This window comes from Cavia porcellus, unplaced genomic scaffold, assembly GCF_034190915.1.
Source record: "Cavia porcellus strain 051 isolate PalLab524CR breed Dunkin Hartley unplaced genomic scaffold, mCavPor4.1 scaffold_12, whole genome shotgun sequence".
NCBI lineage: Eukaryota > Metazoa > Chordata > Mammalia > Rodentia > Caviidae > Cavia > Cavia porcellus.
In genome coordinates this window covers 31,380,210-31,403,956 of record NW_026947495.1, presented here as the reverse complement: position 1 = coordinate 31,403,956, position 23,747 = coordinate 31,380,210, and the positions used below count along the sequence as shown (strand labels likewise).

Below are 23,747 nucleotides of genomic sequence, written 5' to 3'. Positions count from 1 at the left end.
CGCCTCTATGTTTCACTCATATTTCTCCTTGCCCTTACATCAATTACATTTTCCTGTTTTTCTTCAGGTCATTATTTCAATTATGATATAGTGATGTTCAGTTAAAATATCATCATTAATTTGTAAACTTTTGTGCATATGAAAGCAATGCATGTAAAAAGAATAGATTCCCTCAGTCATGTAAGGGATATTCAAAATAAATTGAAGAATATTGTGTAAGTAGTAATAGTGGAAAAAACTATAACATAAAAATACACATATCACAATCCATAATTTTTTAAAAATTAAGTTCTTTATTAAGTAAAATATCAGAAGTGAACAGTAGTTTTACTATAATTGTACACTTTGTTTATTTCTTATTTGTTCTGTTTTACAGATTTAGATAATGTGGAAGGCATTGCTGTAGACTGGATTGGAAATAACCTTTACTGGACAAATGATGGTCATAGGAAAACCATTAATGTGGCCAGGCTGGAAAAAGCTTCTCAGAGTCGGAAGACTCTTTTAGAGGGAGAAATGTCCCATCCAAGAGGAATTGTGGTGGATCCAGTTAATGGGTATGCAGTATCATATCAATTTCATATAAAGAAGTTGATAATAAATGTGTTGACATATTTAGCAGTGATAAATGTCATTTAAATATATACATACATATATATATATATATATATATATATAAATTCACACATGAATGATCTTACTAGGAAGTTATTTAATGATTGCCTTTGTTAGATAACATATTGTAGAAAAATGTAAGAATAGATTGAAATGAAATAAATTATAAATTATATAAAGGTTATACTATTTGACTTATTTAGACAGATACGACAATTTGTACCTTAGAAAATATAGTATCAAGATAAAAAAAATAAATTCACTCAGGGAATCCATCAACCTAAACTTTGAAAAGTCACTGAAACTTATTGTATTCAAAAAATAGTAAAAATGTTTGTATGCAAACAGTGGACCAAGAATTTTGTCAAATGTATTACTGTGTTCCTCTCAGTTATCACTATGATGATCCTTTGAATTAGTTCGTTTCCCTTTACACCTTTTTCATAAAGGAAAAACTGATCAGTGATCTCCCAAATGACATTCAATTACCTGTAGCTTGTTCAGGTATTTAAGGAGTATATTTCCTAAACTTTACTCTTAGCAAATTTACTGTGATTTTTTTATAAATCTACAATGTTAATCATGGCCTTAGAAACCATCATACTTTTTATACAGAGACATCACCTTATGATTTGTGCTACTTGTTTAGAATAAGATGTTTTGTGAAATTCTTGGACAACATATTTTCTTTTGATTTTTAATGCAAAAGCATACTTAGGGACATATCAAATAAATTGGAGATTCATGACAGAATTTTAAAATTAAACGAATATATTGCATGTATTACATGAGAGTTGAAAGACTCTTACAGTTTATGTGTGTTTGTGCAATGTATATTTTTCATCTATTTGTGTATATTGTTGTTTTCATGACAAGATGAGTATTCTTTACACAATAAGGCTTGTGTCTAAAAATATTTAATTGAGTAGGCAGCATGTAAATCCTTCATAAACTGAAATCCTAGATTTGGGAATAGGTTCAAATACAATCAGGACACTTCTTCCTCGGCATTGGATAAAGTTATTGTATGTGTTATGATAGAATATAATTACAACAAAGTAATTTCAGTGATTTTATGTGCAGAGTCTGTAATTACATGTTCTACTCTAGATTTACACAGAGCTCTATATTTGACCTATAACTCAAAGCAATCTTATTTTTAGAAAAAAATACTTATTCTACACCTCCAAATCTATTCAAAGTGGTGTTTTAAATACATATTAAAGGATTGGGGATGTGGCTCAGTGGCACGGTGCCTGCTTGGCAAATGCAAGATGCTGAGTTTGATTCGTGGTATCAAAAAAGAAGAAAAACAAATACCACTTTACTTTTCAGTATTCCTTTAAAGAAAAACATTTTCTCATAGATTTAAATGTTTTATATGACCCTCGAAGAAATGACATAAATATACAGGACACAGAAATTTATTATTTTAAAAAAATACCTTTACCTCTCTTACTAAATTCAGGAATTCACATTAGCATCACCCTTATAGGAAATTTGTGTTTAAAACCAACGACTTCATTGTTCATTCTATTTGGAGATGATTCTGACTGATAATTTTTTTTTTTTTAATTTTCATGAAAGCAATGTCTGCATCTCTGGCAGTTTGTTTGCTAACTGATTTTATATTTGTATTTGGTGCTACAAAAATGATTTATGCTTCTTCCAGGAAACACAACTTTTTAGATTAATGCTGGTCTTTCTTACCAATTTTACCATCAACAACTACTTACACATGTATCCTTAATAATAGTATCATCCCCATAACTCGGCACTAGCTATACAGTGGTTAGCAAGATGAGGATAGATTTAACCATCAGTTGACATCGCAGACTGATGTGTGGGGAGGAGTAACAATAAATAATTACCAAATGAACAGTAAATAAGTAATGCAGAATTCATTTCAATAGGTTGAAGTGTTGGGGGGAAAACGTTGATATGACAGAGATTAATGGATAGAAGCTTATTTTAAAAATGTTCTGTTTCGCTTGTTTTCTATGAAAAAAAAAAATGTTCCCTGAGGAAGCTTCTTGAAGGAAGCATCATTTAAGATGAGTCAGTTATGGATAAAGATCCATTAATGAACAGTGGGATAAAGTGATTTTCAGAATGACATGGTACATGTTAAGCTCTTTTGTGTGGGTTGGTCAGTACTGGGGACTGAACTCATGACCTTGCGATTATGCTGCTGAGCGAAATCCCTGGCCCCGCATGTTAAAATTTTAAATTGGCAAAACGTTAGCTAGTAGAGGAACTGAATTGAAGATGGTAGGGCTGGAATGTAGGCAGTCAGGGAAAAGTGACTGAAAATTAAATGGTAAGAGAAATCGAGGCTCTGCTTGGATAATGAAAACTTTGCATTTTTTTCTATGCAAGAGAAATTATATAATCAAATTTGCATTTCTAGAAGACTAACATTACTTATATTGAAAGCGGTTAAGAAAATTTGAAAGTAGAAATTAAACCATATTAAATTGTTCATATAGTTACTGAAGACGTACATAATAAAAAGGAGAAAAAGCTTTATTTTGGAAAAGTCCATTCAAAATAGTGTTAATATTCCTATAAGTAAAAGATTTTCAAAGAGAACACGTTCTCCTATACAGGATGCACAGTGTCGCACCCTGGCCCATGGGAAGGTGGGTGGACCGTAGGACTCTGCCCCACTCTGTCCCCCAAAGTCCCTTGCCATCTCCTGAGTCCCTGTCCCCAGTGTCTGGCTGCCCACACCGGCCAGCTTGTGAGGACCAACCAGGGAACGTGGCCTGGGTGCGGAGGCCTCAGCTGCCCCCACCCTCACAGCCACTGTGACAGTGACACCCAGCCTCTGCTCTTCACTCCGGGGCTCAAGGACTTCAGGCTGGGACAGTCGGGGTGTGGAGTGGCTGCAGGTCAGCTGTTTTCTAAAAGGACATCCTGTTTGGCTATCTGAGCTGTTTTTCAAAAAAAGAAGAAAGAGATACACAGAGAGAGAGAGAGACAGAGAGAGAGAGAGAGAGAGAGAGAGAGAGAGAGAGAGAGAGAGAGACAGAGAGAGAGACAGAGAGACAGACAGAGAGAGAGAGAGAGACAGAGAGAGAGAGAGAGAGAAAGTTTATGTATTTACATTGCTTTTACTCTAAAGCAGTCATCTGTTCTTATCAGTACAAATGACAGAATCATTGATTTTCTACAATTTATTGCCTTCTTAAAATTTATGATTAACTACCATGCAGTGGTGGCGAACTTATGTAGCATGTGTGGCATATCAGGCTGTTTGATATCACTGAAAACTCTAAAATATTTGCCATCACAGCTGTAGATCAATAGATAGAAATGAACTTTGTAATATATAATTATACTGAAGGAAGTCATCACAGTGTGGGCATGGTGTATGTACAAAAATACTTTACTGTAAAATAAAGTGAGGTGAACTACAGAGGACAGGGCATATGGAGGAATATTTTAGATGAAACCTTCTATATGGAGAAATTTTCAATATTGTGATAAGATGTTTGGATTTATTTAGGTGATATGATATTTTAAATATTGCAAGAATAAAGGTCATGTTTTAAAACTCGTGTTTAGGAACACAACTGAGGACGAGACAGCTATGTGAGAAACACAGCAGATCTGAAGAAGGATGCCATTTACCTGTTCCGTGTGAACTGTAATGTTTGTAATTTGAACAGGAAAATAGTTATTGCAACACAATACGCTGAAATAAGAGGAGGGTACTCCTTCAACTGCTGAAATTCAGATAAATTTAGAGGGGAACAGATTATTATAATATTGTTCCTCATGCTGATAACTACATTAAATAATCTTAATCCTCTCCAATAATTTTATGTTTCACGATATATAAGAGTAAGAAAGAAGCCTGTATCTCCAGTTCTGACTTCTAAAAATATCACCTCTGTGGAATATGTCCAAGGCTAAGTGAATGCTTCCTTGCAAACAGGATGTTTCTGTGTTTTTATGTCAGTTAGTAATATCACACCTCTAGAAAGCAGCTAATGTGTGAGCAATCAAATCAGGTCTTTCGAAGGGAAACACATTTACTTTATTTCTCTGACAGTGAAGCTGTTTAAGATTTAAGTATTTCCAGTATCGATCACCATATAACACAATTTCACTTGGAAGAATGATTAATCTCAGCAAAACTAATGTGATATTTCAGGATACAATTAGGATCATGAATCAATTCTTCCTTTAAATATTTTAACTTTAAATGGAATCATCAGTTATACAATGTCATTCAAGGCATAAATGTAATAAACACTACCAAACATACTAAAACATACTGGAAAAATAGTAAAGAATGTCTTTTGAGTCTTATCCTCAGACTGTATCAGAAATTTAGAATAAATTTCATCAAGAAGTTATATTTAATAAGACCTTGAATATGGAGGTAAGATTTTTTTTGGTTAGCATAAAACCAGATTAACATAAATATGTCATGAATACCCAGAGTCCCACACAAAAACTTTTATGTTACATCCTGCATATTTATGTTTTAGAATTATCATCTCTCGATATTGACTTTAAAAGTAGTCATAATGTTACTCTTAGCACATGTTTTATTGGAAATTGAACCCATGCTTCACACTGAGCTTCAGGCCCAGTCCTTTTTATTCTGTTGACACAGACTTTTGCTAAATTGCTAATTTTCTTTGAGTGTGCATTTGTAATCATTCTCCCTCTGATGACTAGGTAATGGGATTACAGGAATGTACCGGCACCTTTGCTATCTTTTAAGGGGGTGATTAAATGAGGATGATGATATACATATATCTGATTATTAGAAGGTTGATATCACATATCTTTAAATACATTTTTCTAATAAATATAATAATATTTAATAGACAATTTTACAATTCTTCAGTCAACCAATAAATATGCCTAAAATATCCAGAGAGTCTTATATATATGTGTGCATATAATGCATATATGCACACATATGAATATGTGGTTTAGGTTATAAAACCACAAAAAATGTATGGTATTGTGGTCAAAGGAAAAAATTCAGGGAAAGATTTCTGCAAGTTATAAATTAGCAATAAAAATAAAACATTGTTAAGGATATGGAAGATTTCTTGAGGAAAATATCAGTTGAAATAAAAAGAGCTTATTTCTTTTTTTTTCCATGGTGGATTTATCAAAGTGAAATCAAATAGTAATGCCTAATGTGAAAAAAGCACAAACAAATGTCTCTCCTAGCTCTTAACTTGTCCCCAAAATAAAAACCACAGTAAGGAAAATGTAGCATGCAAATGGGCATGTTTCCATGTTTATTTCTAGGATGAATAAAATAAAAGCATCTCAATATACTCTGTTGGGTCTGAAAGTCTTATTAATACAGTTGTAAATTGTTAATGGAATTTAAAAACAATGTAATTGATATAAAATCATGAATGACATGTTATATTCTTGTTTTCATGAGTCTGCTCATTTAGGAAACAGTAGGATTTGTAGTCATAGATACAGATTTTGCTCAAATTACCTCAGAAATTCATTAGTGTTCACAAAATGTGGGAGGCAGAAAATCTATCAAGGGTATTTCTAGCACCAGCCAATTTACAAAAGCTTTTGGGCTTTATAAAACTGTGTTCAAAGTGAATTAAGCCCTCCTTTTAATTAATAACTCAGAAACTTTCACATGACCCACAAACAAAACATGTGGTGGGTTTTAACCTTATTCATGAGAGAACTGGAACTTTAGCTCAAGGGCCTGTCTCCCACTGTTACTCGGCTTGCACAAAAGATTTGTTTATAAAGGCAGATGCCTTTGTTTGAGATAGAAATTAAAGCTCAAAATCTCAAGGTCAGTCAACCTGCTGTTATTAAACTTATTTGCAGCTAAATCATGTTTTGTAGACTTGGGGTAATAATAAGCAGCAATAAAGCATAGATGATTTGCATTAGGAAGATAAATCAGATCTGACCAAACAACCACAGTACAACTGTGCCCTTTAAAACAAAAGCTATCCAAGTGCCTGGCTTCAAAATAATTCATGTAAGATTAAAGAAAGTTTAAAGTGAATCATTAACTATGGCCTGGATTCTCAGGTCAGGCAGTCTGCCTTTAATTGATTGTGTAATTATTTTGTGAAATAAGTGAGATTTGAATAATAGGAAAATCCCTCAAAAAATCATTTCCCTGATTTTTTTCTTGGCACTAAAAAAATATATATATATAGGTATCCATCCTTTCCCATCAGATCAATAAGCTTGATAGTAGCCACAACAGGGTTTTCCAGAAGGAATCGAAATGAACCAAGTAGAACAGATCTTTCCTTCCCTTAGAAGTTCCCACCTTCTCTAGACATAAACTTTGAGATAGGATGTCATAGATTTCACAAACTGTGTGTTTCTCTATGGTGGCTGGTTGAAATAATATGTAGGTGCTGTTGCTTTTGATGTCTTAGTTGGATGTACTGGACAGACTGGGAGGAAGATGAAATAGATGCCAGCGTGGGAAGGATCGAGAAGGCTTGGATGGATGGCTTCAATCGGCAGATTTTCGTGACTTCGAAGATGCTGTGGCCGAATGGTTTAACTCTGGACTTCCACGCCAGCACACTGTACTGGTGTGATGCCTATTATGATCATATCGAGAAAGTGTTTTTGAATGGCACGCACAGGAAGGTAAAAAACAAATGCTGCTGTTTTGAAACTACAGGCTTCTTTCGCAGAGTCTTGTATGTTGTCTTAAAAATACTTTCAAGTTTAGTTTTACCCCTCTGAGGTAGCTGCCAATAGTCTCAGTGGGGAGGCTAAAGAAGGCTAAGCATTAAGCAATGCAGCTGGCACTTGCCTCCTGGAGACCAGGCCCAGCTCACTGTGGTATACCAGGATTTGTGGGATTTTTAAAAGAAGCTCTCAGGATATCAGAGCTGTTTTAAAATGCATTTTTCTACAATATTGATGAGTTTTCTATGCCCAGACAACCCAGATCTACTCAAATGTGTTCAATATTTGCAGATAAAATTTAATGTATGCATTATGGAAAATAATTACATTGCATCTATTTGAATAAAAACTTCGTGACATTGAAAGTGAAATACATAATGGGGATGCAATGAATTTCAAGACTATTGGTATAAATAGATACCAGCTACCTCTTGTCTCTTTTGCAAGAACTATTGTGAAATGATTTTTGCATTTGGGGGGTAAAATTGAGGATAACGCAGTTGTCTATAAAACAGAGGCATAGTTGAAAAAACATTGCCTCTTTGTTGTTGCATCTTAAATTACCTAACCACACATTCCCAATGTCAAATGTTAGTTGAATGATGGAGAATGTTTTGTTAGAAATTATCAAAATGCTTCCTTGGCATTACAGTACCTTCCCTTTTAGAGTATGATGTATTCATTTTAGAGTATAGTCCATTCATTAATCACTTAAAATTATTTCAGTCTTTGGTTCTTTTTTAAAGTGCTGTAAATATTTTCTCCTATGTAAGAAAAGCTGGTTGTTATTAAATCTAATTTCATATATTTAACAAAAGTAAAGTGTTTATTATTCCTTTCAAGATAGTATTGAACACATAGTATAGAACTTTCCTGGACAGAACATTTTAGCTTACATTAAAGTGCAGAGAAACATTGTCTAAATTACTCAAAAACCTGATAATTTGTTATAAAACTCTTAGGAGAAAAGGGCAAAATTAGAATTGGGAACCCTAAATTATGTATACAACTTAATCAGTTCTCTAACAATTTAAATAAAAATACTTTTTTGTATTGCATACAATATGATTTTTATGAATGATGGAAGCTTAAAACTTATTGTAATTTTGGAGCTTTTATTTATTCATCTTCTACAATTCTACCTGTGATGAAGGACCTGGATATTTATTACATTATTACTTCATTTAAACACAACAAAATATAACAGAAATCTAAATTAATATATTAAGAAACAGATTTGAAATTTATTATTGTCTTACCTATGTACTAATAATAAGCATTTCTCTCTTCAAAATTAAAATGATTACTCTCTTCCTGTCATAACCTAGTCTTCTTCAATTTTCATTAGGCTAGTGAATTTACAAATATCCTTTTTATTCTCATTTTAAACATTCTATTTCATGCCCCTTTGGTGGATAACATCACTAGGTAGAATGATATTAATGATTCATGTCAATTTCTAAGGATATGATACTGTAATATCATAAGAGGAGGGATGAGAGCTAGGTAAAATCACCATACTTATAATGTCATTCACAAGATGATTTAATGGGAGAAATGTACACGATCATTCTAATAGCATTCTATAAAAACAGAAAAAGTGCTTGTGTTGTACAATGTATTTTTCAAATGTACTGAAAGAAAATATGACTTAAAATGTTATTACGTGCTATGTGTATTTGAACATTATTTTCTCAAAATATTTTAGTAATTTTTCTAAGAACACTTCTGATTTTTCATAATGTGTTTATATTTTACAGGTTGTTTATAGTGGGAAAGAGTTGAACCACCCTTTTGGATTGTCACATCATGGGAATTACCTGTTCTGGACTGATTATATGAATGGTTCCATTTTTCAACTGGATTTGATCATGAGAGAAGTGACATTACTGAGGCATGAAAGACCGCCTTTGTTTGGGCTTCAGATTTATGATCCGCGAAAGCAACAAGGTATAAAAAATCAAATAAAGTTTTCTCAGTGTTTTACACATAATGCTTTACAGTAATTATGTAAAGGTTTTATTTTGACAATTCTGTTCATACTTTATTATAAAAGGTGTTCAGCTGCCACTAAAATCACCCTGAGATTTTTGATACTATAAATGTGTTTCAGACTGTTGTAAATAGACTGAATATATAATCCTGAGGATTCTTTCTGAATAAAGTTGATTCTCTCCATTTGTTACCTTTTTCATGTCATTTCACTGAAGAATCCTCTTGAATATTTGGAATTTCATCAATCGGTTTTCAAGAGATATGCTGAGAAGTGAAAAAATTTTCTTTAGCAAGTTTTGAAATATTGAAAAAATGTATCACATAAAAATGTTATTTTAAAAAAAGAATACATTTATCTGGTTATTTCCAATGGGATTAAGAGTTTTTCTATAGAATATGTAAGTACTTTAGTTATTTGAACATGTAACAATATAGCACAATATTTAGGTGGGTACTATTAAAATTATATAATGTTTTTATGTTTATCTTTATGAGTTATTAATATTTATTAAGCAATCATAATTAGGGTGTTTCATACTTTAAAGACTGAAAAAAGCAATTTGCTTAAAGCATGCCAGAGTTTTTGGTGGTTCTGTACAGTCACTACTACTTTTTATGGAGATAGCTTTATAGAAGTTTTACAAACATAAATTTTAACAAATTTAAGATGACTCAATTAAATCCTCAGTTTTCTGAAACATACTTTGTTAATAGGAAGTTGTCTTACATTAAAAGATTTTGAAGATATATATATATATATATATATATATATATATATATACATATATTTGGTTTAGTTACTTTTTACTCGTTGCTGTGACAAAATACCTGATGCCCAAGTTGGGAAAGGAAGGTTTATTTCTTACAGTTTTTGGAGGTTTCAGTCCACACTCAGTTGGCTCCAAGGCAGGCGGGCATGGCTGGGCTGCAGTTCATGGCGGCCGCCAACAGCAAACTAGAACCAGCAAAGAGCAAGACACACCTTCTTCCTGCCATTACATCACATCCTGGCTCCACCTCTATGTGGGTGTAAGGATATGATACTGTAATATCATAAGAGGAGGGATGAAAGCCAGGTAAAATCACCATACTTATAATGTCATTCACAAGATGATTTAATGGGATTTAATGACCACCATCAATCCAAGCACTAGACAATGAACCAATAACAAATGCACAATTCAAACTCATGAGGCCTGGGGGCCACAGACATAAACCATGACATTCCACCCCTGGCCCCAGGACTCATGTACATCCTTTATACAAAAGACATTTAGTCTACCTCCAAGAGTTGCCAAAGTCCTAACTTTTCAGCTTCATTGCTGAAAAGTCCAAGTCCAAAGTCTCCTCCAAGATCTATGGCAAACTCTTAACTGTAAGCCCTGTAAAAATGAAACAAGGCTAAACGTTTCTGAAATGTAAAGGCACAAGATAAACATTACCATTCCAAAAGTTACAAACAGGGGAATATAAAGTATTGAAACAAAACAAGTCCAACATCCAGCAGGGCAAACATTAAGTGCTAGAGTTCCATGCTCAACATCTGAAGCAATCTGGTTGCAAGCTCCAAAAGGCTTGGGTGATTCCACCCCCACAGCACTTCCGGTGATTTCAACTCCCGCAGCTTTTCTCTTAAATCCTCTCTGCTCGATTTTTGCAACTTTCCTTAGATTACCCACGTACTGGCTTTTTCAAACTTCTGGGATCTCCACTGCACCTTTGTCTTCACACTTACATCTTCATAGATTGCCCTCTCAGGGGCACACTGCTTGGCCAGCCAGGCCCTTTGTAATCGAGGTGGAAGCCGTCTTACCCTCAGAATTTGTGCATTTTCCTTGCCCCTAAAATCACTTTTTACTTGTTGCTGAGACAAAATACTTGAAGCCCAAGCTGGGAAAGGAAAGGTTTATTTCTTACAGTTTTTGGAGGTTTCAGTTCACACTCAGTTGGCTCCAAGGCAGGCGGGCATGGCTGGGCTGCAGTTCATGGCGGCCACCAACAGCAAGTGGAAACCGGCAAAGAGCAAGAAGCACCTTCTTCCTGCCATTATATCACATCCTGGCTTCACCCCTTTGTGGGTGGAGCACTGACACCATCAATCCAAGCACTAGACAATGAACCAATAACAAATGCACAATGCAAACTCATGAGACCTGGGGGACACAGACATAAACCATGACAACATTTCAATCCAGGGCTTCTGTGTGTTTTTTTTTTGTTTTCCTGGTACATTAAAACTATTATTGTTGAATCTGCTTTGCCAAAGTTTGTAACTTTTCTAAAATGTTCATATTCTGTAAACTTTTAGCTACTATAATGAGTTGATCAATTAAATGTACCATACACGGGGAAAATATACTATCCTACTCTAAAATGGACTTGCACATAAATCTGGGTCCCAATATGATTTCCCTCTTAAATTTGGTCTCATCATAAAATGAAAATAAGAAGTACATTCTTCATAAACTTTCTATGATCAAATGGTACTAAATATTAATTTGCAGAAGATTGAAACTAGATCCCTAACACCCTGTACTAAAATCAGATCATAATTGATCAAAGTCCTAGACATAGATGCAGGTATTTGGAGACTGCTGGGAGATAATATGCAAGAAATGACAGGCACAGGCAAGGACGTCCTGAACATAACCCTGGCAGTAAAAGAAATAGTATCAGAAAGCAGCAAATGTTTAAAAAGTTTCTCCCAAACAAAGAAAACTAGCAGCAATGAAAAGTCAACCTGCAGGAAAAACAACTGTGCTTTTATTAGAGAACTAATATATAAAACATACGAAGAACTGAAAAATATTAAAAATAGAAACAGAAACAAAACCTCCATGATAAATTCAATCAAAATATAGGCAAATAAATAGAATACTATTTTATTTTATTTGTGTAGTTTTTTGGTACCAGAATCCAACTTAAGACCTCATGCTTGCCAGGCAGGCACTTGTCATGCTGAGCTATATCCTCAACATTTTTTTAAAGAGAAAAATAAATAAAGCTAAATTTCAAAAAAAGATAATAGGAGAATAATGGTAATTAATACACGGTATATTGTTATTTTCAAAGTAGTCATAGATACCTGAGAATGTAGCTTAGCGGCACAAACATATGCAAGCATGAAGTCGTATTTGATCCCTGGTACAAAAACAAACAAACAAAAAGATACAAAATACTTACTGAGTACAAGATATAGTTATGAAACATTGTCAAACAATATTAGAATGAATCTTTCTTTTCAATAAACTAAGGGACACACATTTATAACTATCTTAAAATATCTTAAACATTAATTTTTTTCCTCTTTTCTCTTCCTTCCTTTCCCCTTTCTCTCATTATAGTCTCTCTTTTCTTTTGAGCAGTTTCTTCTCAATTTATAAAATGCATTGTACATTTCGGATCTTAAGTACTTTTTAGCTTCCCATGCTAATGAGATTATATATTATTTACACATGTGGGTCTGATTTGTGTCATTTAGGAGTGTGGTTTTGAGTTGCATCCGTTTACTTAAAAAAGTCTCAAGTTTATCCTTATTTATGTCTGAGTACAACTCCTATATATATATATATATATATATATATATATGCACACATTTATGACAAATCAAAAGCTAACATTGTTGTTGAACTTTGAAAATTTTCACTTTAAAATTAGAAATAAAACAAGGATGTCCATTCCTATTCAATATAGTTCTTAAAACATTAGCCAGAACAATTAAACAAGGGAAAGATGTAAAAGGACTAAATATAGAACAAGAGAAGTTAAATTATCATTATTTGGAGATTATCTCATACTTTACCTAGCAAATTCCAAAAACTCCACCAAAAGACTCCTAGGTTTAATAACCAAATTCAGCAGTATGCAAAGCAGTATACAGGGTACAAGTCAACATTTAAAAATCATAGCATTCCTGTATACAAGCCACAAACTCACAGAGAGAAAAATTAGGGAAAAAGGCTCTTATAATAACATTCAAAAAACTTAAAGTACTTGGGAGTCAAGATCTATGCAATGAAATTTACACTACTCTGAAAAGGGAGATTAGAAAGGATATCAGAAAACGGAAAGATATTCTTTGCTAATGGATAGGAAGAAGTATCAGTGAAAATGGCCATACTTCCAAAATTGTGATACAGATTTAATACAATCCCAATAGAAATACTATTAGCATGCTTCACAGAGGTAGAGAAAGCGTTTCCAAAATTCATATGAAACCAGAAGAGACCTAGAATACAAAGCAATTCTAGGCAACAGAGACAAGTCAGGAATATCATAATATCTGACTTGAAATTATACTACAAACCTACTGTGACAAAATCAGCATGGTATTGTAAAAACAACCAACCAAACAAAAAAAAGACCTGAGGATCAGTAGAACAGAATAGAAAATGCAGACACAACTCCAAACACCCAACTGTCTTATCTTTGATAAAGGAGCCAGTCATGTTCACTGGAAGAAAGATAGACTCTTTAATAAATGGTTCTGTAAAAACTGGCATTCCACATGTTACATTTCAAAAGAAGTACAAATAACAGATAAATACATTAAAAATGTTGAATATCTTTAACGATTAGGGAAATTCCAATCAAAACACCCATGACATGCCATTTTAGTCCACTCAAGTTTTGCTATCACTAAGAACATAAAACATATGAAATGCTGGTGAGGCTGTGAGGAAAGAGAGACACTTTTGCATTGCTGGAGGAAACGTAAAGTAGAACAACCACTCTGGAAATAAGTGTGAAGTTTACTCAACGAACTAAAAATAGAATTTCCGTTTTCCGAGCTTTTACTTGTCCTGTGTATATTCCTAAAGGAGTTACATCTATCAAACTGAAATTATACATGAAATTCATATTTATATCTGTACAGTTCACCCTAGCTGACTTCTAGCTGAAATAGCATAAATGCTGGTCACAGAAAAATGGAGAAAGAAATGTGGCATATATAGTCAGTGGAATATTACTAAACAGCAAAGAAAGTTGAAGTCATGTAACTTTTAGGAAAATGAACTTGAGACCACTATGCTAAACAAATAAGCCAGACACAGAAAGTAAAATGTTACATTTCTCTTACATGATAAACCTAAAATACAAATAAGTGAATGAATAAAATAAAGAAAAGAGGAAACAAGAGGTGGAATCTTTGAGATATGTCAATGAATTTAAGGAGGAGAAATATAAACAAAAGGCATATAAAGGTATTAGAAAAAAAATAAATCAGCTTCAAAGATTTTTGTGAGAATAATTATGTTATATAAAGTAAAATTTACATGATACAATACCCAGCAACTAACCTCTATTAACCTTCTTATATAATTTCTCAATCAGAAGAAATTTTAATTTTAAAGTTTCTTTCTGTGTAAGCATTTTAAATTAATTATCTAGATGAGCAATATGTAAGATTTGGGCACATTAATTGTCCATGAATACAACAAATTACGTTACTGAGATAGATGAATATATCTTGTGTTCTACCAAATTCCATTAACATGTAATTTTGCAAAACTATGGTGATGGCCTTTGGAGAGACTATCTTCTCTCTCTTTACCTGTTTTATATTGGTATGTGGATTGAACTCAGAACTTTATTGCTGAGTTACATCACTAGCCTCTTTTTAAAAGATCTCAGTTTTGGGATTGCATTGAATTGTATAACAGTTTCGGGAGAAGGGCCATTTTCACAGTATTTATTCTTTCTATCCATCAGCAAGGGATGTCTTTCCATTTTCTGAGATCCCCTTCATGTAATTACAAAGTATAAACAAAAATTTTTATAGACAAGGAGATAATATAGTAACCGTTGTTCGTTTTCTGTTCATTGGCTCTGAGTACCCTGTAATACTTTCATTCTCTTGAATGGTTTTAGACTGTCTTTTTTATGTTCAATACTATAGTATATGAAGGTATACTCAAATATTTCAAAGAAAGAGACACTATGGTAGCTACTGTTATGTCGGATTGTCCTGTGGTGAAACACTATGTTGCTTAAATTGTTCTGTTCTGACCTGTGCTGTTACGTCCTCCTTTATCTTAATCTTTTTTTAAAATTAAAAAAAAAATACCTCTTTTTTAAAGGTCTCATTGTCACTAAATTGCCCAGCCTAGGTTTGAAACTGTGATTCTGCTGCCTCAGTCTTTTAGAGTAGAGGGATTAGAGTCATGTGCCACCTTGCTAGGTCAAATATTCTGTCTTAAAATTAAAGGAACATTAAATGGAGACTTAGTGATGCGCTTGTTCATACAGAGCTGAGGTTGAAAAATGTACAAAGAAATGCAAAGTTGTTAACTTGTCCCATGAAGATAATTTAGGTGAGTGACTCCTAAAGTTATTTACTAGTGTCTGACCAGTATCACACAGACTGAACTCTCACTTGGTCAAATCGCTGTTCTCTGAATCCTTGCTTCCACCAACAATATCAGCCCAAGATGGCTGCTAGAGAGGCAAATGTCATTTAAATTAAATTTGCCAATTTGGATATTGTACTTACAAAATAAAATAAAATAAAATAAATAAAATGAGACAGCTCTGACTACTAAAGTCTTCTAATAACTATTACATTATAAAACATTATTTCTATATCACTGAGAAAATGTAGTATATATATATATATATATATATTATTACATAATATTTTCTAAGACAAAGAGGGAGCAGAAGAAAAATGGAGAAACAGGGACAAATAGAAAGACAGAACAAGCAAGTGGACAACGTAACAGTTATACAAGTTATACAAGTTATACAAGTCAAGAAAATGTATAGAGTAGGTTATTTTTCATTAAAAATGTAAACTAAGCAATGAATTTGAATCCTCTACCCAGTTTTCACACAACTAAAGATCATCTAGTATTTAACTGACTGTTGAACAGATAATGCAACATGGAAAGGATTTCTAATTAGACATGTTTTTGCTTAGTAGGTATTGACATTGTTTAACATTCATGGAATGTAATTTATAGTATTTAATTACATTGCTAATAGCAGTAAGAATAAATTATTTATAAAATAAATTTACTTATATATTCAAATGTGGGCTTGTTACCTTATCATGGTTTTTCTGTAAGTGATATTTTACTTTTCAAATTTGAACATCATATCAATAAATTTTAGATTTTAATATTCAGTGGAACATAAGCTTTGGCTATACTTATTCTTGTTGGACTGAGTTTTGAAAGGGCAAAGTCACGCCAATTAAATAGGCGGCCAAATCCATGAGCAGTATATGTAGTCATTTTTACCGATGAATAGGAAAAAACTTGACTTGTATAACTGTTACGTTGTCCACTTGCTTGTTCTGTCTTTCCATTTGTCTCTGTTTCTCCATTTTTCTTCTGCTCCCTCTTTGTCTTAGAAAATATTATGTAATTATATATATATATATATATATATATATATATACTCATATGTAGACAATTATGCACATCGACTATATTCCTATGTAATATTTTTGTGTGGATGTGGATAGATATATGGTATTTATATACATAAAATATTCTACATACTGCAGAAAAAAATAAAAAAAGGAAAAATATTTTTTCTTTCTCAGTTCGATGATCATCATTCATTCAAAGTCAATTTTTCTGCAATTATTCTATCTTAAATGCATGGTTTGTCTAGCTGCAGGTTCCCTCTCTGTTACTTGACTAAGGTCTCTTCTAAACTAAAACTTGAAATATTCCCTTTTTAAATAGAAAACCCCCGAAGTACACATATCATCTGGTAAGAATGCCATGAAAAATATTCAGGGGTACTAATAATATAATTTGTAAGCATATTCGAAAGGTTTCAAAAAATTATTTAATCAGACTCATTTCCCCAAAAAAGATATACATAAGATTACTTGGTGTACTAGTTAATATCCAGGAGGTAGATATAGACACATTCCAAACAGAACACTACCTCCAGAAATAATACAAAGTAATTATTAGGGATTCAGTGGCAAGATATTTTCTCTCATTCTTCTGTACACTTAGAAGGTATCCTTTATTAACATCAAATATCTACAATAATGTTAGTAAATTTCTTCTGAAATTTCTTATAAAAAAGAATAGAAATTCTGAAACCCATCATAACCTGTTTATTCCCTAGGCTCCAAAGTATACTATCGCATTGTATGCCAATATATTATGTGTATTAATTTGTAATTTTGATTATTATAACAATCAGGAATTAAGTTTAACATTTTATAGTTTCTGTTATATACTTGAAAAATCTAAGATCAGACAGATACAGATCTTTACCCTCAAGAAACCCAGAGAGCCAGACTTTTAGTATCAGGGATCCAACTCACAACCTTGCACTTGCCAGGCAGGCACTTATACTGCTCAGGTAAATCCTTGGCTGCCAATAGCTGGATATTAAACAGATTCAAATTCAGATCTTTTTGGCCACAAATATGGTTCAGCAATTAATTTGTGTGGAAAAATTTACTTACAAGTTTTATAACTAACACTTCAGATAGAAGTGCATTTTCATTGCAGTGGTATCATTTATAAATTTATATTAACATTTTTAAGTGTAAAGATTCTTTTGACTATCTATACAGAAGTAGATATTCAGTGATTTTATGTAACAGAGCACCAGTATAACAGACAAAATCATTATACCTAATGAATGATGGATTTATTCCCTACATTGAATTTTAAATTAATAAGATATACACTTTGTGAATTAAGCCATCATCACAAATTTTTTCTTTCAGTTTTCCATCTTTGAGTAAATCAGTATATATAAAACACAGAATTATCAGTGAGACTGCTAATATCATCACACACGAACACATGAACCAACATATACTATCTTCAAAGTAATGTAAATCTAAACACTACCTCAATCTGTGTAATTTGGGGGGGACATAAAAGGAAAACTATTGCTTGCTTTCCTCAGATTGATGATCACTATTCACTGTCAATTTTTCTGAAGTTATCCTATCTTAAATGCATGATCCATCCAGCCTTAGAATCTTTATTACTTGGATAAATAAACATGATGACTAGTGTCCCTTCTAAACTACAAATTATAATGTTCCTTTTAAAAATAAAAATAGGTTACCACATAGGTTTCTGTGTACTGTATCAGGTGCAGAGACTTCTATTGTCATGTATAATAAAACACTGAGAAATTCAGAATCTAGGACACATAGTGAAAGGGATTTCTTTTTCCATTATTTTGATGAAAATTCAAATAAAGGTAAAAGTGAAGTACAGTAAGTGCTTTACATTACTTTATATATTCTGCCATTGGCAGTCATAGAAGAAAGCATCCTCAAAGCTAAATATTAAGATCTAGAAACAGAGATATTAGTTCAGATTTTTGAAATGTTTGTATATAGTTTGCATCTTTATTACTGCCCTGTGTAAGTTATAACATATCTTTAAATAAATTTTTTTACTGAAAAGTAAACTACAAGCACTGAGAATATATGTATACTGATATAAAAATGATAAATGTTCCTTCATCTTGTGAAATTTACACATCAAACACAAACTTGCACATTTCCACATTCTAAAAAATTATTCTTGGTGCTTGAATTGCTACCTAAAAATTTCATTCTTTTTTTCTTTTAACTAATGTGTACCAAATCTATGTGGTATGACAAGCACTATTTGTTTGAAAGATTATAATTCTACTTCAGGAAGATACAAGATTCAGAAGAAAATACAAAATTTTTAACCCTGAAAAACCACTATTGTAAAGTAAATTTCTTCCTTCTCCTCCACTTCCTCTTTTCTGTCTTTTACCTCTTATTTATCTCTTCTTTCACTATTGCTGATTGAACCTTTGCTAGGCAAGTGCTCTACCACTGAGCTAGAATCTCAACTGTATTATAAGTTTTGTTTTGAGACAGGGACTTGCCAGGCTGAAAGTTCAGGCCTCACACTTTCAATTGTCCAACCCCAGCTCTGCAAAGGCCTGGGATTATAGATGAGGACCCTGGAATTTGAAATGTGTTCATTGCTTTTCTTGCCCATTTATTTTTAAAAAGTTATGTGCTTCTAAAATTACTTAATATAGAATATACAATTGTATTGTATCATTCTCAGTATTCTTTTTCTATCCTTTTTGACCTAACCTTTATATGTTATATTACAGTTTTATACTATGAATTTTAGTGTCAGAGAATCCTTTTTATATTTTTAAATATTACTAATAATTATTTATTTATAACAATATTAATGATTATGTCCTATTATTAGGTATTGAAAAAGTCACTTAGATTCTTAGATATATAGCCCTACCTGAAAATGAGATAAAACCAACACTGCAATTTTATTATTAAAAAGGAAATAAATGTATAATTAAAGGTCTATGATTGATGGATTGTACATATTCAGTAATATTCATATATAAATGACACCCTTTGATATTTATACATGACTTTTTAAATGTTGTGTTTAAATGTAGTCAATTATGTTTTAGAGATATTCATTGTGAAATGTTTTACAGTAGTCGAATTTCACAAAGCCTATCATATGCACTCTATCTGTAAAGTATGTATATGGTGAGATTTAAAAATGTTCTGGGATGCTATAAAATAAAAGAATCAATTCTGATGAAAGATTTGAAATTATTCAAATTAATTTATATTTTGGACTTCTGCATGGCAGCACAAATGCTGATGCCTCAGTTTTAATATATAATATTCACCAAAATGGAAATGCTATATATCTCAAAGTTTGATTAATGGTAATTTATTTCTAAATATTCAAATTTCATATTCAATGAGAATGTAAGCCATGCTTTTGATGTAAAAATATCATAGTTTGCATATATTTTCAGGAACAAAACATATCCTAATATATTATTTTTCATGATTTCTTATTTCTTACTTCAATTCTTCATATATTCTAAATATATTTAAGTTAATTCTACTTTCCCCAAATCTACAAGTTATTAAAATATTGGAAACACCATGTAATTCTGGACACAATGTGCATATTGTATCCAGAACTCCTGAATATCCTTTGAAGTGTTGCCTTTTATCCCATGTTCATGGAATAAACATGGCCATATTTGAATGTTACTTAAAACATTTCTGCATTTCCTACTGCAAAACCCTGAAGCTTAATCAACCCTTTGAATTTAGAAGTTAATACTATAGCTTAAATTATTAGCTCCTTTATCTTTCAAGTTAGTTTTTTTGTGAACATAGCAAATTAAATTAATTCTCAGAATAATGAAAAATATGATAATAAACTTGAAGTCATTGCTCCTGCTTTGCAGACACAATGATATTCTATGAAAGTGTGTTGAATATTTACAGTGTATTGTACAATTCTACAATGTTATTTCTCACTTATTATTCTGTACATACTAAACCAATCCCTGTGGCCCACAGCATTAGTAATCTAGTCTGTCACTTCAGTCAAATTTTTAAAAGTTTCTTGTTAACTACCAATATCGTCTTAGCCATTTTATTACCTTCACAACTACTTAAAGTGCTTTATTTTGAATATTTAAAAAACATATACTCAGATTTTGTTAAAAACATGAATATGCAAGATAGCCTACAAATGACAACAACTAAGGTGCTAGTGTTGTACACTTCTTTATAAAACTGAACGTATGTGTGATTAGATTAATACAGTTTTTTCTGCCTTTCCAATCTCTATGAGTAAATACCATCAGAATGATAATTACATTAATTTTATTTACTCTTGTTTAAACTTTTACAAAGCACAATGCCTAATCACTTTAAACATTTATTTGCTTTTCTCTGAGAGTATCTGAGCTTGCCTCACCCATACACATGGACAATAGCTTTATTATTTTCCACTCAAGCCTGCTTAATTGAATGCTTCATGAGTGTCTTTGCCCTTTATTTCCTCTGGGATTTCTTTTGCCTTTGTGTCCTGTGCATTCTCCTGATTCCAATCAAGCAGCTCCTTTTTAGGGCTTTGCAGATATCCTGTGCTGCTTGGAGTTTTCTGCACACTGACATATACACAAAAGGTATTTATTGTATTCTCCACAAAAGGAAAAAAAAATACCCCACTCCTGTCCTCAATAACTGTTAACATCCTTTCACTGTGAATTCAATGCCATACTGCAAGAGCCACTGATCTAATTTCCAAAGAACTCTGAACTGAATGTGTTACTCTGAAGCTAGGGATTTGGGAGAGACAAACACAACATGTCCTCTTTTCCTTCTATCTTCTACTACCTAACTACATGATTTCTTACTTCTCCAATCAACACACATACTCCTTTTCTCTACCAAAGCATCATTTTTGAATTTCATTACTATTCAGTAGAAGTCTTGACATTATTCCATATACAGTGTACATAAGTGTGCACATATTCATGCCTATGTGTATGTTTTAAAAGATTATGAGCATAGAATGGCTGAATTTGGTTGGAATAATGATCCCTTTACACTTTTACTATTGTCTTTTTACAGGTGACAATATGTGCAGAGTAAATAATGGAGGATGTAGTACACTGTGCCTGGCTATTCCTGCAGGTCGTGTGTGTGCATGTGCTGACAATCAACTTCTGGATGAAAATGGGACAACTTGCACATGTAAGTTTCTTGTTCCCATCATTGTTTATGTGGATGTTTCTGAAAACAAGAAGCTGATGAAACCAAAGAAATTTAAAAAGTAAAACTTGGGCGGGGGATTTACCTCAGCGGCATAAGTGCTTGCCTTGCAAGCGTGTGGTCCTGAGTTTGACCATGGTACCAAAAATAAAATAAAATAAAATAAAAAATATCTGTAAATAAATAAAAATTAAAAATGAAACTTGAAAAGAACATCGCAGATGATTAGTTACAATATTATCCAGACTGCAAATTATTAATTCAAGCAATTTCTACTATACAAAAAATAAATTATAATGACAAAACCTTTGTGGAATATCTTGTAACTCCTTCATAAGGTTTAAAGAAATGTACATGAAAGAGTCAAATGTTTAATGTTTCATGAAATTTTAAAGAACTTCATCAGCAGTTTCAGATGAAAACATTATTATTGATAGATAGATGGAAAATTGAGGCCCAACACAGCCCTAAAATAATCTTAAATGACCTAAGATGCTCAGTTGTCTATCTTCGTGAGCAAAGCGCAAGGAAGGAGGCCAAAAAAAAAAAAAAAAAAAGCTTTTATGGACTTACATATTTTATCAGAGTAGAAAATTAACTAGATTGACTCGGACTAAAGGCACTTTTATTAACTTTTTCTGATATCTTTCAATTTATTGCATCTTATTATTCAAAACTGACTGTTGGAATTTTTTCTTTCTACCACAAATTGTGTCCCTTAGGCAAGATAAGTCCAACAAAATTATGTGTGTATCGAGCATGATATAAAAGTTTCTAAATGATTTAATCTTGAATTGTGTTTGGGTTCTCTAGAGAAACCTCGGGACCCTAGGATTGATGGATGCGTACACTAGATATATTGAATTTATATATATGAAAGGGAGAGAGATTCTGTGGAACTGGCTCAGATGAATATGGAGAATAACAGGCCTGAGGATCCACAGGGAGCTAGCTGGAGATGCATGAGAAATGGGGTGTAGTACAGTCCAGAGGTCAGCAGGTTAGGACCCCAGAATAGTTGATGCTTCAGCTCAGGCCAAGGAATCATAGTATGGACACTGCAGAAATTAGGTCTTGAATCATTTCAATGTGAAGACAGCTCTTCATTGTACTGCACTTTCTTCATCTTCCTCAATTTCACTCTTTCTTATTGTAATTTAGGATTTCTAAGAATATGGTTTGAATCACTGTACAGATTCTTCTTTATGCTGTAAATAGATTTGACATCTATAGCTAGCTAATCAGTTGTAAAATATTTTATATTTATAGATCTAGATCAAAATTTCACTAGTTGTATTTGAAATACATCACCTTATACATGAATAATAGTTCTCCTTTAAATCATTTTGAGGGCCCAGGAACTTCTGCTGACACAGTCAAGTGACTGTCGCATTTCCAACTGAACCAGACACACAGGGCATCCTGTGTGAGCGCCAAGCAGGCCTTGCTTTCCCTTTGCTTCACCTCTAGAATTCCTCTCAGGACAGGAGGCAGCACTGAATGCTAGGTGTAGAGCTTACATTCTGCAGGAACAAAGACTTTTCTTCTTACCTCGAGATAGAGAGATGATTCAATTTCCAGCGACACATAGGAGAAGATCTTGAATGAATCTAGTTAAATCTAGTCTTACGGTTGGAAAAATGTCAAATTCCTATTATGGTGTCTAGAGGATGATCAAGAGACAGAAATGTCAGAGATTTATTTTTATTTTTGTTTAGTTAGCGTAGTAAGTTGAAAGGAGGGTGTGTGTTTTCATAAGGTATAGATATCTACATGAAATTTTAGGTCTGAAAATTTTTACTTTTTTCCTTGATTTTAATTATATGATTCATAATTATGTAGATCATCAATCTTATTGTCTTATTTCCTTCATTGTTATGAGTATAAAGTAAAAAAAAAATCTGGTGGATAATTGTTC

The 23,747-nt window shown here is 32.6% G+C and overlaps 1 protein-coding gene across 7 annotated transcripts in view; it reads left to right on the top strand.

Moving 5' to 3' along the window:
• The window catches only part of Lrp1b (LDL receptor related protein 1B), a 1,703,137-nt gene that overhangs the window by 1,001,244 nt on the left and 678,146 nt on the right, over positions 1–23,747 (top strand). For all 7 annotated transcript variants that reach the window (XR_010050782.1, XM_063259026.1, XM_063259028.1 and 4 more), the window contains exons 12-15: positions 377–557; positions 7,026–7,245; positions 9,051–9,240; positions 21,689–21,811. Coding sequence is in view for 6 of the 7 variants with exons in the window: in XM_063259026.1 (XP_063115096.1) it covers positions 377–557; positions 7,026–7,245; positions 9,051–9,240; positions 21,689–21,811 (714 nt within the window). In the remaining variant the exon portion in view is untranslated. The remainder of the gene's footprint in view (positions 1–376; positions 558–7,025; positions 7,246–9,050; positions 9,241–21,688; positions 21,812–23,747) is intronic.